The following is a 16,665-nucleotide window of genomic DNA, read 5'->3' on the forward strand; positions in this document are numbered from 1 at the left end:
CCAATTTACCTTTTTTGCTTCCCATTCTTAATGTGTGATTACCTTTGTTCCTGTCATTGCTCAAACTCAACCACTTCGCTCTGCGTAGTACTGCTCATTGTCTCAAACTTATAACTGAAGGGTTAAAGGATAAATATAGTAGAATATGAGATATATGATAACATATATGTATATTTACGTGAAGCAACAACTATTCTATAGAACATACTGTCATATAAGACTTGTTCAATGGGATACAAAGCTTCTATGGTGGATATGGCTTTAATACCCTACTTATACTGCATAATTTTGGGACGGCTTTTTTACTGTTTCTTAAAGCAGCTTTGTTAATTTTTGTACTCGAAAGCTGCTTTAAGAAACAGTAAGAAAGCCATCCCAAACGAAGTCTCAGTCTTTATATAACTGGGTATATGATAAGCAGTTTGTTTATAGGAGAAATGGTTGTTCTACCAGGGAGTGCTTCTGAGAATATGCCTGATAAGTAATGGTTCTCTTGAGGGAGTTTCGTTTCGTCCTGTCATCTTTGCCTCGGTTGGTAACCTCACGTGTCTAGGATCATACAAAATGACGTGAGATGTTGAAGCTTGCAACCATTTTAGTGTCTGTGTTTGGATGCCGCTTTAGAATCAATTGTGCAAGATAAGAAGGCACTTATTCTTTAAGAAATTTTTTGGTATGAGGATCGATGTAACTAAGGCTTTAAGTAAGCCCACCCATAATTCATTTTCCAACTTGTTTGTATGATTGGTATGAACAGCGGTTTTGTATAACAGAAGTGCAGGTTTTTTCTAAACGAAAGCTTAACCCAGTCTGTTGTCGCTTAGGGTTCATTTGGTTGCGTGGAAGGGCTTATTTGGTTGCTTACAATTAGAGAAATTGCTTCAAGAAAAGGTGAATTCGTTTTCACTTATTTTTGGGTTTGAAAATTAATCTCACTAATGGGAGTTTTGAGGGAGTTTATACTTTAAATCAATGTTAGTTTCCAACTAATTTCAACCAAATAATAAATTTGAGAAATTTCATTCTTCAAACACGTTTTCAAACTTTAATTAACCAAATGAGTCCTAAATTGAAAATATGTTTTTAGAAAATTATGGTTTTTTTCACTCATTTCGAGTCTGAGAATGAAATCATCATTTGTTAATCCTGCTCTTTGGTTCCCTTATTCCCAGTCGTCAAACTTTGGGCAACCTTAAAGCTTCCACACCAAAGCACATCCATAATCAGATAATCCTGCCGCACATAGAAAATCCGTTACCGACTAGGGAGTGGTTGTTAAATCATTCAGGAGTTGTTTAATCTTTTTGTAATCTCTTGCATCCTGATAGGAAACACTCCACCACAACAGTGAAAACTGTTGTTTCCAGAGAAAAACAGCAATAACAGACCAGAAGAACTCAAGAAAAACAGCAAAAAGAGTGAAAAATCTGAGTGAAAACACTTGAAATTCAATAGTAGTAGAAGAAAAACAGCAGATACAATTGATCCTCCATTCTAGTGGAGGATCTTTCTCTCTCAAATCTCTAGACGCCGCTAGAGCCCAAAAGAAAACCTAAATATAAGAGATCTCAAATTTCAGCCAAATTCAAGATGTCGTAACCCAGGAAAACAAACTATTTAATGCATGCAAATGAAAATAAATCTCTAAACAGTCCCTACATTCAAATTTCCCTCACAAATCCCTCAAAATTCTTTCCCAAAAAGCTCCTTGAAACCTGGCGGCTTGATCGGCAACGCAGGAAGCGGAGAATTTCGGTCTCAGTTGCATCTGGGCCGGTCCCGTGTGGACGGGCTGGATATGGACCGGTCTAACACATCCATCCCAACTCACCAAGTAACTTTTTTATTTTCGAATTAATAGAACAAAAATCTTTATAACTACTGAGGTTTTCTTCGTGCATAGAAAAAGTGGCAGTAATCTTTGTACTTTCAATTTTTTAACGATACTCTCCTAATTGCTTAAACATTATAAATCTTTTCATTGAACAGCTCTCGAGGAATGGAGGAAAAGGAAGATGGAGCGAGCAAGGCAACGCCAAATTGAGAGAAACACAACCATCACATCTCAAACCTGAATAACATCATCATATGTAATCATGCAATTTCTTTTACACATTTGCAAGCTGTGTGGTCAGAAGTTGAATGGTCATACTGTCCACGGTTCCTGTATAATTGAACTCGTAATTACTTCTTGGTGTAGAAATTGTTATTCTGATATGATATGAAATGAAATAATCCATTTTAATATCCAGAGGTCTTCGCCTGTAATGCTTTTTTGTCACATTTTTATTGCAGCCAAGAGATCATGTTGCCCCTTTCTGTCAGGATATCATTGTGTTCTGCTCTGCCTAAAATTTCTATTTTGGATGAAATAGCACTCGAAATATTCAGAATAAGCAGTTATTAGCGAACTAAACCTTGTTATCTCAGCATCTTACATCTTTGAACAAAGAGCAGCAGAGAGAGCCAAGTAATGTTCATTTCTTCTTAGATTTACACCAAGATTTTCTCAAGCTGTATTTAAGCATTCTCCTTGTAGCTCATCTGGTCTCATGCAGGGATCTGAGACGAAGAAGAAATGACTCAGGACCATGGAACTGGTGTTGTTTTTGCGTGTGTCAATGAACAACCAAAGATGCATCTCATTTAGGAAAAATGATTAGGCGCGGAGTGCGCACCGTCCGCATAAGCACTGGGTACCTAACGGTACCCAGCAGTACTCAGGGTATCCAGTAGTACCCAGCGGTACCCAGCAGTACCCAGCGGTACCGAGTGCGGGTACCGCTATGTACCCAATGCTTGTGCGGACGGTTCTCCCCGTACGCACTCCGCACCTAATAATCTCTCCTGATTTAGGTTTCGGTTGGGATAGTTTTTTACCACTGCATTTTTACTAAAACAACATCAAGCCTTTATCCTACTACGTGGGGTCGGTTACATGAATCCATTGCATTTTTACCGCTTTTAAAAAATATTTTACATTAGAAAATTGTTTTATAAAACAATAAGAAAGTATTCCCAAACAAAGCCTCAATCTCAAGCTTTGCCAAGACATTACTCAGTAAGTTCCATGAATTAATGAATGAAAGGTTAAGCCCTATTCGTTATCAAAAATGAACTTGATTGGATATGAATATCACTGCATATTTGAATTAAAAATTTTCAAATTTAGATTTAGGATTATTTATAACTCTTATTTCAACAATTTTGTAATTGAATCGGATGTTTTGACAAATGAACTCAATGATAAAAAAAAGTCGTCCGATACGAATACGAATATTTTCACGCCAAGCATTTGAAGTGTGATAGGAAACTTCAATGCACTAATTAGAGCACCAGAAGATTTTCAAAATTTGCATGCTTATAACCAAACCAAACATCTCAATGAAATGAATATAACAAGCTTAAAATCATCTAATTATAACATCATTAAAGTAATTAAATAGTAAAAATAATAGTTTATGATCGAGGAAATTAATGTCGGTTGTCTGACAGAGCGCATAAGATTTTTTACTTTGGTTTTTTTTTTTTGCAACTCTTTTATCTATATGTGTTAGATTTTCATATTAAGCTAAGACATTAACATCTCTCTCTCCACCGTCTTCAATGTTTTGGCACATAGCAAAACTAGTCTTGAATCAACTCGATGGATCATTAGTAGGCTCATTCAAACAAAATGAATATTCTCTATTTAATGTCATTTAAGATAAATAAAATGTAAGTGTTAATTGCTATTATAAATATTATGTATTTCAACCCTCTTTGAGTATAGAGCGAATTTCTCCAAGCTTTTAGTTTTATTTTATTTATTTGTTCGGAAATTTATATATACAACAAAACTGTTCTATATTTACATATATTAAACTTTTATATTTATTTATGTAATATTAAATTTTCTAAACCATATAAAAATACTATTAATATTAATTTATTTAAAATAAGATATATATTTGATATGAATTAGATATAAAATTATTATATAAATAAATATATAAATTTAAATAGATAAAATTTGTAGCAGATTTATAATTTATTAAAAAAAAAAAAATCTAAAGCCAAAAAATAATAAAAGAAAAAAAGAAAAAAATGCTCCCGTTATCTCCATTCTCACCAAAATCGCAAGCTCGCCTTATTCACGGTACCAAAGGCCAAAGCTATTGCAATGGCGATCATCTCCATGTTCTCCTCTTCTCTCTCCCTACGACCTCATGGATGTCCCTCCGCTCCGCTCCACCCTTCCTCCTGTTGCGTTAGAAGAGCGTCAGTGGGTTACCGTTATCGGTCTCTACAGAAGAAGACTGCTTTGAAAAGAATAGTTAGGGCAGTAGCGGAGGAGGAAACACTAGCTTCGGAAGCAGAGCCTACGCCGAAAGTGGAGCGGACGCCCTCCGCGGAGCAAGCTGTTACTGTTCCAGTTTCGCCCTCGGATTTGCTAACAATGTTCTTCAAGGCACTGTTTCTAACCTCGCTCCCAAATTATTATATATGTGTGATTTTCTTTTTTTTGATCGTATATTTGGGTTCTATGATTTTTTATTTTGTATGCTGGTTCTGCAAAGGCTGAGGGAACTATGGACGACACGGCAATATCAAAACTCTCCAATGCTTTAGAGGTTTTTAATTTATATCTGAGGAGAAACCTTTCAAAATTGATGCTTGTGTTTTTTTTTTTTTGGAGAACAAGTCTAAGATGATGTACTTTGTTATTGTTATTTTAGGGGAAGGAAGGTGTCGGTGATTTGAAGGTGCAAAACCTAGAGGGAATTGCAAGCGTTGAGGTAAAATTCAGTTGAGTCTTTTTTTTTTTCCTTTGTCAGTGATGCTTCAGTCATGTGTTAATTCTACTCACTATTGCTTAATTTTTTAATATCAACTTATGGAAATTTGTATGGTTTTACTTGTTCAGGTTCAGGATTTATGTATTATATGTTTTCTTTTTTAAATTTAAAATGATCAACTTTATGGTAGATAATGCCTCAATATATTAGATGAGATGATATTAATTGTATTTTGGGATTTCTATTGGGTCCAACTTCATTTGTTGTCTTTCTTGCATCAAACCCTTTTCTTCATTATCATTGGCCAAAAAAAAAAAAATCTAGCTATTTGTGGCCTGCTTTTTGAATCCTCAATTTCATTCATTCTTACACAAGCCCATTCTTCACAAATTTTTACAAATAGCTAGCGTCAACCACTTTGGTATGTAATACCTTAATGTAGTAAAAGACATGCTGTTTGTTTGCTGTATATTTCTTGTGTTCTAAGATTGCCATTGGATCCAAGTTTACTTCTCGTTTCCAACATCAGATCATTTTCATTATTGTCATCATGATCATTATCATTATACTTGTTGCATGTGAGAAATTGAGTTAGTACAAAGAACATTGATCTTAACTATTGTTGTAGAACAAGAATGGCTATTTTCGTGCAAATTTTAGAACTTGTCCCTTTATAGTAACTCTACTGATTTGAAAATCATTATCACCTTTATTTTGATAGAAGAATGATTTATATTATGAACATCATTCAAATTTTTAAAAATCAGTTATCATAATTTGACTATAGAAAGAAATCTTGTTTCATTTATGTATGAAAATGAAGCTATAATTATTAACATACAATTATGAAAAGTATTGCATTTTACAATCATCATCATCAACATATTAAAGGACGTTAATTGGCATTATCATTATTGTCAGAGGTGGAAATTATCAAATATTCATCACCATCATCCAAATATAGAAAGACATATTTTTTTGTATTGTTATAAAATAATAATAAAGAAAAGATTTTGCTATTTGTCTTCTTTATCAAGTAAGGAGCATTCAACAAGAATTTTAATCAACATGAAACCACTGACTTTCCAAATAAGCTCGGGTGAAATTTAGAAAGAAGGATCATGAAGATTTTTGCCTCCCCTTTCTCTCTTTCTTGTATGGAACCATATATAAGAAATATAAGTTTTGGGTGCTTTACAACAATGGATATATTCAATTAAGGGGTTGTTTGGTTGGCTGCAAAGTGAATGTAGAGTAAAGTAAATGCAGTGTAAAATAAATGTAGTGTAAAGTCAACGCATGAGGCTGTTTGGTTGTCTGTAAAGTGAATGCAGGGAAACTATTTTTCTGTTTATTTAGATGTATGCAGCGTAAAGTAAAATCAAAGGCCCATTCGGATGAGACATTTAATCGAGCACCTAGTGTGCCTATTCCCAAACACAGAAGACACCTTGTGACTCTAGGTTCCCACAAGCGGTGGACTGGCCATCCCGCAGCTCCAAGTTCTCCACGGGGCATACATTATGTTGCTTAGAAGTTGAAAGACATACCTCAGAGAAAAGTAGCATATCATCCAAGTCGTCTCATAGGCAATGGGTGGATTTGAAGAATCGTCCAGTGGAGATCGAGAAGCGAAATTCACGGTGACAATCTCGGAGGTGAAGGGTGGTGATGAGGCTCCCGAGCAAAGATTATTCACGTTGTCTATAGCGACGACCGGCTTTATCTATTTTAAGCTAAGTCAAACGACAACAAAATTCCTTTTTCGCTCGATTCCGCACACAAGAAACGAAGTCAAATGACAACGGAGAATCGACTCCACACTCAAGCAACGAAGTCGAATGGCAATGGATTATCAACTCCGCATGCAAGCAGCAAAGTCGAACGGCAACGAAGAAATAAATAAGATAAAAATCAAACCTTGGACGCCTCCTAAGAAGTGATGTTGTGTAGGAACGAAGGAGACAAAGAAGCTGCTGCCTGTGAATTACTTTCTCGCTCGATTTGATCGGGTTTACTTTACACCAAAAATGATCTAACGTCGGAGTTTTGAATACACCGCAAAATTGATTTACTTTACTTCGGTGGCCAATCAAACACCAAAAAGTTAAAAAGCAAAGCCCTTATTATGCATTGTTTTTACTTTTCTTCCATCCAAACAACCCCTAAGCAAGTTACCAATTTTATGCAATTCAATCATGGAGATTATGACCCCACGTTTTTCCTCTATGAACCTATGTAATGATATGTATTTTAATGTTCATAAATATGGAGTTATCTAATTAAAAAAAAAAGGAGTGAATTATATTAGGAAATCATATTTGGTTGGTTTAATATGTTAGTGTTACTGGGTGGCAATGTGTGTTTTTCCTTAAGCTACGGTTATTAATCCAAATCTTCTGGCCAATTTAAATCAAGAAGTGACATCGACTTTAATCCAAATTAAAAAAAAAAAACTCACAATCTTAGGCCGCCTAGCCTAAAGGGTATAGTCATAAGACCTTTTTGTAGGTTTTTCTATTTACATAAATATTAGACCTACATTTGTGTCTCCTAAAATTAGGATTTTAGGTCTCCACCATCTATCAAAATTAAGTTAAGAATTGAATGTAAAATTAGGATTTTAGGTCTCCAACATCTATCAAAAGTAAGTTAAGAATTAATTCAATTCAAACCGAACAATTAAGGCACAACCTTGGGCCACCTTAGGTTTAGGCGAGGTTGTAAAATCCATATTGTGGGTCTACCTACGAATTATAAGTTGTAAGTTTTGTCATTTGGCATTTCCAACCTGCATACCCCAATCTCGTGTTTGAGTTAACAAAACTCACTCAATCATACTTTCAAAATACAAATACAACTTTAAATCAAGTTGGCGCAAAACCTCACATGATTAAACTTTACTTTTAAACAAAACCAATATTAATCCCAAATTTCCCATATGCATTTTCTGAAATTGAGTAAATAAGTTCTCAAATTAACCTAAAGCCACTTAAATTCACCATCCTAAAACTCCCAGTACTCTTAACTTGAATGATCATTTCATAAATAAATCTTTAATTCCCAAAATTTATAAGCCGAGTTTATACCAAATATAAGAATTTCAAATTTTATGGACTTTAGAGGTGGAAATTATCAAATATTCATCACCATCATCCAAATATAGAAAGAAATATTTTTTTGTATTGTTATAAAATAATAATAAATAAAAGATTTTGCTATTTGTCTTCTTTATCAAGTAAGGAGCATTCAACAAGAATTTTAATCAACATGAAACCACTGCCTTTCCAAATGAGCTCAGGTGAAATTTAGAAAGAAGGATCATGAAGATTTTTGCCTCCCCTTTCTCTCTTTTATGCCCCAATTTTACCAAATCCTAAAATATTTGGGTTGTGTTTGTAATAAATACATAGACTTCAAACCCAGGGTCATCTTAAGCAAGTATAGAGATGCAAATTCACTTATATAAACAAATCAAATCTGATATAAACCAATGAAATCTGAGTATACTCTGGATATTTTGTTGGAAGTGACCCTATTAATTAGACTCCCTCGATGATGTGTTTTCCAACCTTATGTTATTGGTAGAATTCATCCACTAAGTTCTGGAGTAACGAGACTATGAGATCTTGATTGGGTTGATCATCCATCTTTATCATTCCCCTAATATAAAGCTAACAAAATGCGATGATATCTCTAATCAAGATTTTTTGTAGACATCAATTTTGGATGCAATTAATTATAAGGGCTTGCATCCATCAGAAATCGATCCCCAAAAATAAATAAATAAATATTTTTTGACTTCACCAATTACTGGGGGATATCTTTGAGACCTTATCCTAATCTGCCTTTGAAACTTTATGCTACTCGATTTGCATTTTTTGATGCTTTAGTAGAGTGAGTATGGAATGAATCACATTGTGAGCTCATAAGTGTCCCTTTAGTGCCCCATAATTATCATCTAATTCTCTAAACCTCAAGTCTTCCTTACACAGAGATGATCATCATCTTCAACCGGTTAAGAAAAAATTTAGTTCATGCTAATGTTGGTTTAGGCAATGGGAGCAACAAGAGACTAATATACTGAGGAATGGATGCAAAAAAATTTACCTTAAAGCAATGGGAAAAGGGACATTGGACTTAATAGGCGCAATCATAAGGGCTTTCTTAATACTTATAGCTTCATGTAGGGCTTGAGAATTACATAATTTCATCTTTCGTAATGTTGGTCCTAATTCATTTGATAAATATCGACTCAAAATTCTAATGGTTTGCTTATGTATTATGATGATTACCCGTAGAATATGAGATGAGGAACATCTCATATTATTCAAAAACATTGTTTATTTTGTGTGAAGTTATTAATTAAGAATTAACTTTTTCTTTTGGTAAGGTGATAGGAGCTTGTATTTATTATCATTTCCAAAGCGTACAATATAGCATCTATTAATGATCTGCAAACATGATATAGCTAAGTATTTCAATTTAGCTTATGCTATTCTAGTTTTTATGAAAATTTGATATTATAATGAGTAACCTAAGGTTCTTGGTTGGTTAGCAATATAAGAATTTCCTGAGGGCCTTGTTGCATGACGATAATCATTGTCATGATGTATAATGATCATATATATGATGGTATGGATCCATGGTGAAAATATGATAAGTTATGATAATATATATGATGCAAAAATATAACCAACGGACATGAACGTCATGAATGTAAAGCTTTTGCTTTTGTTTTTAAGAAAGAGAAGTGTTGAATCATAGCCGTTTCTTGCTATTTATACTAAAGGCAAGTGTTGAGTCATAGCCGTTTTAGTTAATGCCAGTGGGTCATAAGTAGAATTTCATTAATTTATCTAAAGGAAGAGTATGTTGAACAACTATAATATGGAACTTAATTATAATTTTAGAAAGTTAGAGTTGTGGAGGGTGGATAGGCATGCATAGATTTAGTTGTAAAGCACGTTTTATAGTCGGTGGTGATGATTTTTTTATTGAGTTTTTTAATGATGGGTTATGTTGTTGATCATGATTTAAATGTGTGCACCTCACAGCTTTAGTTTAAACATCATATCAATTGAACTCTTATAATGTATTATTAGATACAAACAAAAACTTATTTTTCTGATATGTTATTGATGGGGACATCAACAAGAGATTATGATGCGTTTATCAGAGGAAACATCGGAGATCGATGACAATGATGTAGAGCCTTTACTTTTGATGCACTTTATGTATTATTTATTTATATTTTCAATTTTTTCGATTTTACCCCTATGCTATTGTAGCCCAAGGGGCATTCCAGTCTATTTTATTTTTTCATTTCGAGGCCTATATATATAGCCCCTTCTTATGTATTTGGATGATGATTGATTGAATAAAATTATGAGTTTTTCTTTTTCCCCTGAATGTTGAGTTTTTGAGAGAAGAAGGAAGGCCCTAGGTGTGGACAATCGCAATACCCGTCAGCATTTGGAAGGGTCAAAGGCTCGCGGCTCCACTTTTGTCTCCTCCGACCTCTCCCCTCTCTCCCCCACACCGCCGGCTTGCTCCCTCTTCCACGACACCCTCATTTTTCTCCTACCCGACCACCACCACAAGACCCGCCGGCCTCCCTTGGCCTTCTCTCCCCCACCACCTGTACCCCCACCTTGACTCAACCACTAATTCCCTACCAAACCCCCCAAGCTCCACCGTGGGCCACATGTCCCTCTCTCCTTGAATGATGAATTAAATCATCGTTACTGCGTACCTAAAATAGCCTAAATGATTTGGGAAATTAATTTCAACAATTTGAAATTCAAAATTTGAATTTCAAATAGTTTCCTAAATTGCAAAGCTATATTAGGGAAGTCTTGAATCTAATCTCAATTTAAAATTTAATTGGAGTGATTTATTCTCTTCCTAAATTAGAAAGATCAATTCGGAAGCTCTTATAACTATTCCCAAATCACCCAACCTCTCATAATGGCACCCCCATCCCCCTAATGGGCTTTCCCCGTTGCTTCCTATTGAGGCTCCCAATCACATTATAATTTGAATTCAAATTTCAAATTAAGTCCCTCCAAATCTACTTAGAATTTGAAATTAATTTCAGATTTGGTTAAAACTTTCCCTTCCTTTCTCTTACCTAACCCAAGTCGCCTTCATCCAAACCGTCCCCCTCTTCTCTCTCCCTTGGCCGCCCTTCCCACTTGTCTCCTTCCCCCTTGGAAACCCTACTCCTCTTATGTCTTTGGAAGCCAAAAGAAGAATTCAAGCTCCTCCCTCCTCATCATTGGTGTATAGCCGATCCTGAGATCGACCACGGTTTTGCCTACAACACACAAGGAGAAATCGATATTCTACTTTCTCCTTTCTACGATCCGGATTGGGAGTACGGAGACTCCGCGGAGATTTACGTCAACCGTATCCTCTTCTGCCTCGCTGAGACGATTGAAGATCTACAACCCAAAGTACCTTGGCTTCTCATCGGACGATCCACTCCTCCATTGCCGACTACCTTCCTTGGATCAAAGCCATTGGTGTTGCTACCGTCTTAGTGGCATTGTTTAGTGTGCTGAAAGCCTCTCTCTGCTAAAGCCTTATATTGAGTGTGAGTGAGAATGGTAATTCTAGGTGAAATTTCTAAATATTAAGGTTTGGATTTTATTCCGTAATATCTAGTGTTATTATGATATTTTTTGAATTTCCTTAACTTGTTCTAATCTCCTAATTTTTGTAACTGCATACCACGACAAAATTAATAATTGAGAATTCTTATAATCATGCCTTATGGCTCATTAACCTAGAGTAAGCAAGCTCCACAAACTTTTATTGATTCCTTTTAATTCTTGTTGGTTTCACACCAGTTATTTTGCTTATGTAGTTGACACAACAGACAACAGTACAAGCTACAGGCGTTGCCTCAAATTTGGTCGAGATTATACAAAGTGCAGGCTTCAAGTTGCAGACTCTTAGTTTGAGTTTTGAAGATGAGGAAGATGGCATTAACTAAATTATGTACATTGAACTTTTGTGCTATCTGTTCTATTTATCTTTCTTTCTCTATTTTTTTTTATTGTAATGACTTTAGATCATAGCATTTATCTTCTATCAAATATTGCTTTCTGTTCTTATAGTTCTGAATTGAGTACTTTGCCGAGGAACTTCCAACGTGTAGTGTTGCATTTGTTGCATTTGTTGAATAGTTTTTGATGATTATAGATGTCAAATGAAAATCATGTAATAATCTGAATTTCAGCATTGTATCTTGTCGAAGAAAAAAGAGAGAAGAGAGAGAAGGTTGTTCGGGACTTCTACATCCGTCAATTTTATTCATATATGCAATTGTTAGTTACTTTCACTAGATATATGTTTTTTAGTTTGATTATTTATAGAAGTTCTGGTTGATTAATTAAGAAGATAAAATAGATAATTTTTTCAAATTTGATTCTGAGGCATCACAAAATATTCCCACATATTTTATTTGCCTCACATATCTTATTTGCATTCAGAATTTAGTCTGGTAAAAGGAAATGTTCTTAATAAAGTTTGAATTCTAATAGTGATTTTGGTTTTAATTCCATTGGCAATTTTAGGAATTTTTTTGCAAGTCTGTGATGATAGCTATGGAGTATTCTTAGTGTAATTTTTTGACTGTATCACCTGAAGATGATGAATTTTTTTTGGTTTATTAAAAAATTTTCACCTTGGACAGTGCAGTCATAAATTTTGTTTTTCTCCTCATAGATGATTGTTTTAGCAACGAGTCGAGCCGAGTCAAGTTGAGTTTTAGCATTATCGGGCTCAACTTGTTAGTTCGAAAGCAAACTCGTCCCATTGAAAACGAGCTCCAGCTGGCTCGTTTAGCCGCTCACTTTTGGCCTGTTTTCAACTTCCGGCCAGATTTTCAATTTTAGTCATGGTTTCCTGACCGATTTTTGTGTTCCCACATGGTTTTTTTTCCCATCCGGTTTTAATTTAGGAGAAAAAGAAGCTACATCTTTCTGTACTATAACTAATGTTGTTGCTTTGGAAATGCATCGTTTAAATTTTATATGATTCTTTTTTTTGAAATTTTTTCTATTTTAATAATAATTAAAACTCCAGCATTTATTATGAAATCCTTTTTTAAATCGAGTTTTTTATTTATTTTTAAGCCTTTTTTTTATAAAAGCTTCAACATTGCAAAACATTTAACCCTTTTTTTTTGCTTCACCCATTTATTTTTTAAGATTTAAATTTAATGAAAATATTAATTATTTAATTTTTTTTTGGGACATTTAGGACAAACTCACACACACAATGCATACACATAGACTCGAATCTTGGACCTCTTAGTTGGAAGCCTAAGCTCTCAACCAATAGGCCAAGGAGAGTTGTGTTAATTATTTAATTTTTAAAAAACTTAAAAATTATTCGAGCTAATTTACGAGCTAGTTAGGCTCACTTACACACCTAACAAGAAGGAGGCACTTTGACATTATCTATGATTTTAAGTATATTTTTGTAATTTTGGGTCCTATTTTTGGTTCTTGAACTTTTTCCCCAAGCAAAAATCAATAAGTCCGACCGACTTTCTTTTGTTTTTCTTAGCCGTCGGATAAGATCCAACGACTGATAAGCCACAAACAGATGTCCTTGAGCGCTCCAGCTGTGTTTATAAATAGATAGCATTACAGATGAAAAACCCTAACTCATTAGTTTAAGTATGAGGCGGCAGGAGCGGCTGGTCTTTTTCTCTTGCTTCTCCAACGCCGATGATTATTTAGATGCGCGCGCGATCTCTCTCTTTGGAGAAATTATTCTGTTCGGTCTCCGGACGGTAGCTCTAGGAGGGCGATGACGATGAAATCAAACAGGAAAAGCGATCTTAACCCCGGTTAGAAATTCTTCCAATGATGCTTTAGATAATGCGATGGTGCCGGAGCAGCATGGATGGCCCGCTCATCTCAGGGAAACCGCTGCGTCTGTGCGTCACCGTAAGATAACCGGTGGGTAGATCTGCTTGAGGATGGAACCAACGCGAATCTGAGCCCCCATCTCCTTATTTCTTTGCCGATCTTCTCTGAAATAGGTTTTCCAGAGCTCTGCATGAATACGTGAGTGTTGTAGTAATGCTTTACCAGAAAGAAATCATATCTCTAACTTGTTTGTTTAAGGGGCTGTTTGGTTGCAGCATTAGGGCATGATATAAGAGGCTATTTAGTGGTAGGTTTTGAGCAGGTTTAATGCTAAATTTAAATCAAATCCTGCCAAGCAGTTTTTGCTGGGTTTTCACTTGAATTGCAGGTTTCTTAAATTCAGGGGAGATCGGATTTAATCGATTTAGGGGTTGCTTGGTAGCAGCATTTTCCATGATTTAAGAAGGATTAATATAAACTGTGATCATTTTAAAGGAGATTTACATGCTTCTCAAAACAATACAAAAACGGAGTTTTCAAAAAAATCTGCTACACATCCAAACATCTTCCATGACTGCGTTTTCCAGTTTCAAACGGAAAAAGGAGAAATAACGTGGAAACAAACGAGCCCTTGCTTTTTTATCATCTAAATCCTAGAGGATCTTAAATCTCATTCCTTCCCCGGTTTACGTTTGTTCTCTCATTATTTTTTTACTTGAAAGCTGTTTTACGGAGCTGTAAGAAAGCTGTCCCAAACGAAACCTTAACTTAGATCCACAATTCTCAAGAACTCGTCTTCTGTTTTACATGCCGCTGGTCGAACCGGTCGCGACTTTCGGTTCTATGTCGTCGAGGGTTTCAGCAATTTTAAGCAGGGGCATTTTGGGCCTTGGGGGTGAAAGGTTTTGGGTCTGAATTTTAAAGAAATAAATATTCATTGTGAGCCCTTTTCATTAGAGCTACCTGAATTTTTCCTGCAAGTGTTTCTCCTCACTAAATAAATACAAGTGTTACTCCTGCTACGTTGGATGGGCTTCCTGAATTTTTTTATTCAATATGTTTTGTTTAAAGTTAATTTTTCATTAAATCTTAGAAGAAAATATCATTTCTATTACTTTGTAAACAAGTCTTTATATGTCTACCTCTACTTTTTTTAACATATGAAAGAAAGTGGCATGTATGTAAATTCCCCAATTTAATAAATCTACTCAGGTCATTGAAATGCAGATATTTTATCACTAATATGTTCAGTTCACAATGTATCTTTGTGTAAAGCCACTCATGATCGTTCGGAGGCGAATCAAAGCGTTCCACGTCATCTAGTACATAGCTGCGGTACGTAGCAAAAGTGTGATGTGGTGCGCTCTGATTTGCCTCTGTGTAGGTCCACACATAATAATTTTTTCATCCTGTGTGCTTTCTCATCTCCGCTACACTTAATTTAATTTTATGTTTTTCTTTTAATGCCCAAGATTATGTGTCATAAAGCATTATACGTCTCATCACCATTGTATAGAATTTTTCCTTCAGTTTGAGGAGTACTTTTCTTTGACACAATAGTGCCGATGCATTTCTCTATTTTAACCATATTTCTTAAATTCTACTAATAATATCTTCATCTATTTGACCATCAGTTTGAACAATAGACTTGAATGATTGGTCATTTATCATGGAATGCAATTTTCCTTCACCCTATTGAGGGTTGTGGTGTAATTTTTGTACTAGAAAGCTACTTTAAGAAGCAGTGAGAAAGCCGTCCCAAACGAAGCCTTATGGTTCTATGCTATCCTCTTTAATTTGCACGGAGCAGTTTGGAGGGCCCTTGCATCTGCAGGCAACCACTGCGTCTGCGTGCCATGTGAAGAATAAACAGATGTATTATCTTCGTGATGGAGGAGATGTGAATTTCTTCCTTTTGTTAGTTAGTATTTTTGGGTTTAGCAGTTTCAAGGATGTGCTTTCATGGATTTGTGCCATCCATTTTAGATGAAGAATAGCTTTATTGTACCCATCTCATCTAATTCAATGATTAGAAGTTCTTTCTGGATTTCCTTATCCATTTTATCTCCATAATCCCTCGCTTACTATAGAACTTTTATTACGTCCTCTGAGGACTGTTACTCGGTTTTTGCTCGGTATTTTTTCGGTATTGCTAGGTATTCTTTGGCAATAACGAGGAATACCGCTCTGTGAAGATCAATACCGAGTAATACCGAGCAATACCTAGTAATCCCAAAAAATACTTGGTATTTTGTCTTCACGTAATGGTATTTGCCGGCCGAACGTAGCTCTACGGACGTTCACCAGACCAAATAAAAGTTCCTTACTATATGGTTTACAACTAGCTCTTTCTGCCACTTGTATCCTCTTCTCGATACGTAAGGTTGGCATGGATGAATGTATTTTGTCTTCACGTAATGGTATTTGCCGGCCGAACGTAGCTCTACGGACGTTCACCAGACCAAATAAAAGTTCCTTACTATATGGTTTACAACTAGCTCTTTCTGCCACTTGGTATCCTCTTCTCGATACGTAAGGTTGGCATGGATGAATCTAAAAAATGGTTCAATTTCTAGTATGAAACTCCAGAAGAATAATATGCCTAATCCAACTTCTTGGAGTTTCTCCTTTCGAAAGCCACGACAACCCTGAATAAGAAATATTCTATTTTGCTACTTCCGTAATATCTCTCTCTCTCTCTGCACTATAGGCGATGATGATGAAAAATTTTAATCTGATCTTTACCACACCTAAAGTTGAGCAGGATTCATTTCTATGGTGCTTCAGGAATATCCTATATTCTTATCCATTGACGATGTAGTTGCTTGGATGGCCCGTACATGCACGGGCAACCGCTCCATCCTTGCGTTATTGGCAGAGAACTAGCTGGCAGAGGGCTGACCTGCGAAATGATTGAACAAAGGCGAATCTGAGCCCGTTTCATTTACTTACTTTTCTATGGAACATGTTCTGAAGCAAACAAATGAGCCCATAAGAAC

At 35.4% G+C, this 16,665-nt stretch overlaps 3 protein-coding genes across 6 annotated transcripts in view; all 3 read left to right on the forward strand.

Moving 5' to 3' along the window:
• Window positions 1–2,251, forward strand: part of LOC110111095 — a 14,146-nt gene extending 11,895 nt beyond the window's left edge. The window contains exon 4 of the mRNA XM_020842808.2: window positions 1,990–2,251. Coding sequence (XP_020698467.1) covers window positions 1,990–2,075 — 86 coding nt within the window. The 3' untranslated portion in view covers window positions 2,076–2,251. The remainder of the gene's footprint in view (window positions 1–1,989) is intronic.
• A 1,831-nt stretch (window positions 2,252–4,082) lies between these two features.
• Window positions 4,083–11,905, forward strand: LOC110111104. The gene is made up of 4 exons (XM_020842819.2): window positions 4,083–4,450; window positions 4,560–4,613; window positions 4,719–4,778; window positions 11,650–11,905. The coding sequence occupies exons 1-4, from the start codon at window positions 4,163–4,165 to the stop codon at window positions 11,776–11,778; spliced, it is 531 nt and encodes a 176-aa protein (XP_020698478.1). The 5' UTR covers window positions 4,083–4,162; the 3' UTR covers window positions 11,779–11,905.
• Window positions 11,906–13,471: 1,566 nt separating this feature from the next.
• Window positions 13,472–16,665, forward strand: part of LOC110111130 — a 31,600-nt gene continuing 28,406 nt past the window's right edge. For 3 of the 4 annotated variants that reach the window (XR_003702712.1, XR_003702716.1, XR_003702717.1), the window contains exon 1: window positions 13,472–13,864. The gene's annotated coding sequence lies outside the window, so the exon portion shown is untranslated. Of the gene's footprint in view, window positions 13,865–16,453; window positions 16,660–16,665 lie in introns of those variants that run through there. The other variant, XR_003702725.1, reaches the window with a different exon arrangement.

This window comes from Dendrobium catenatum, unplaced genomic scaffold (assembly GCF_001605985.2).
Source record: "Dendrobium catenatum unplaced genomic scaffold, ASM160598v2 fragScaff_scaffold_1427, whole genome shotgun sequence".
NCBI classification, from domain to species: domain Eukaryota; kingdom Viridiplantae; phylum Streptophyta; class Magnoliopsida; order Asparagales; family Orchidaceae; genus Dendrobium; species Dendrobium catenatum.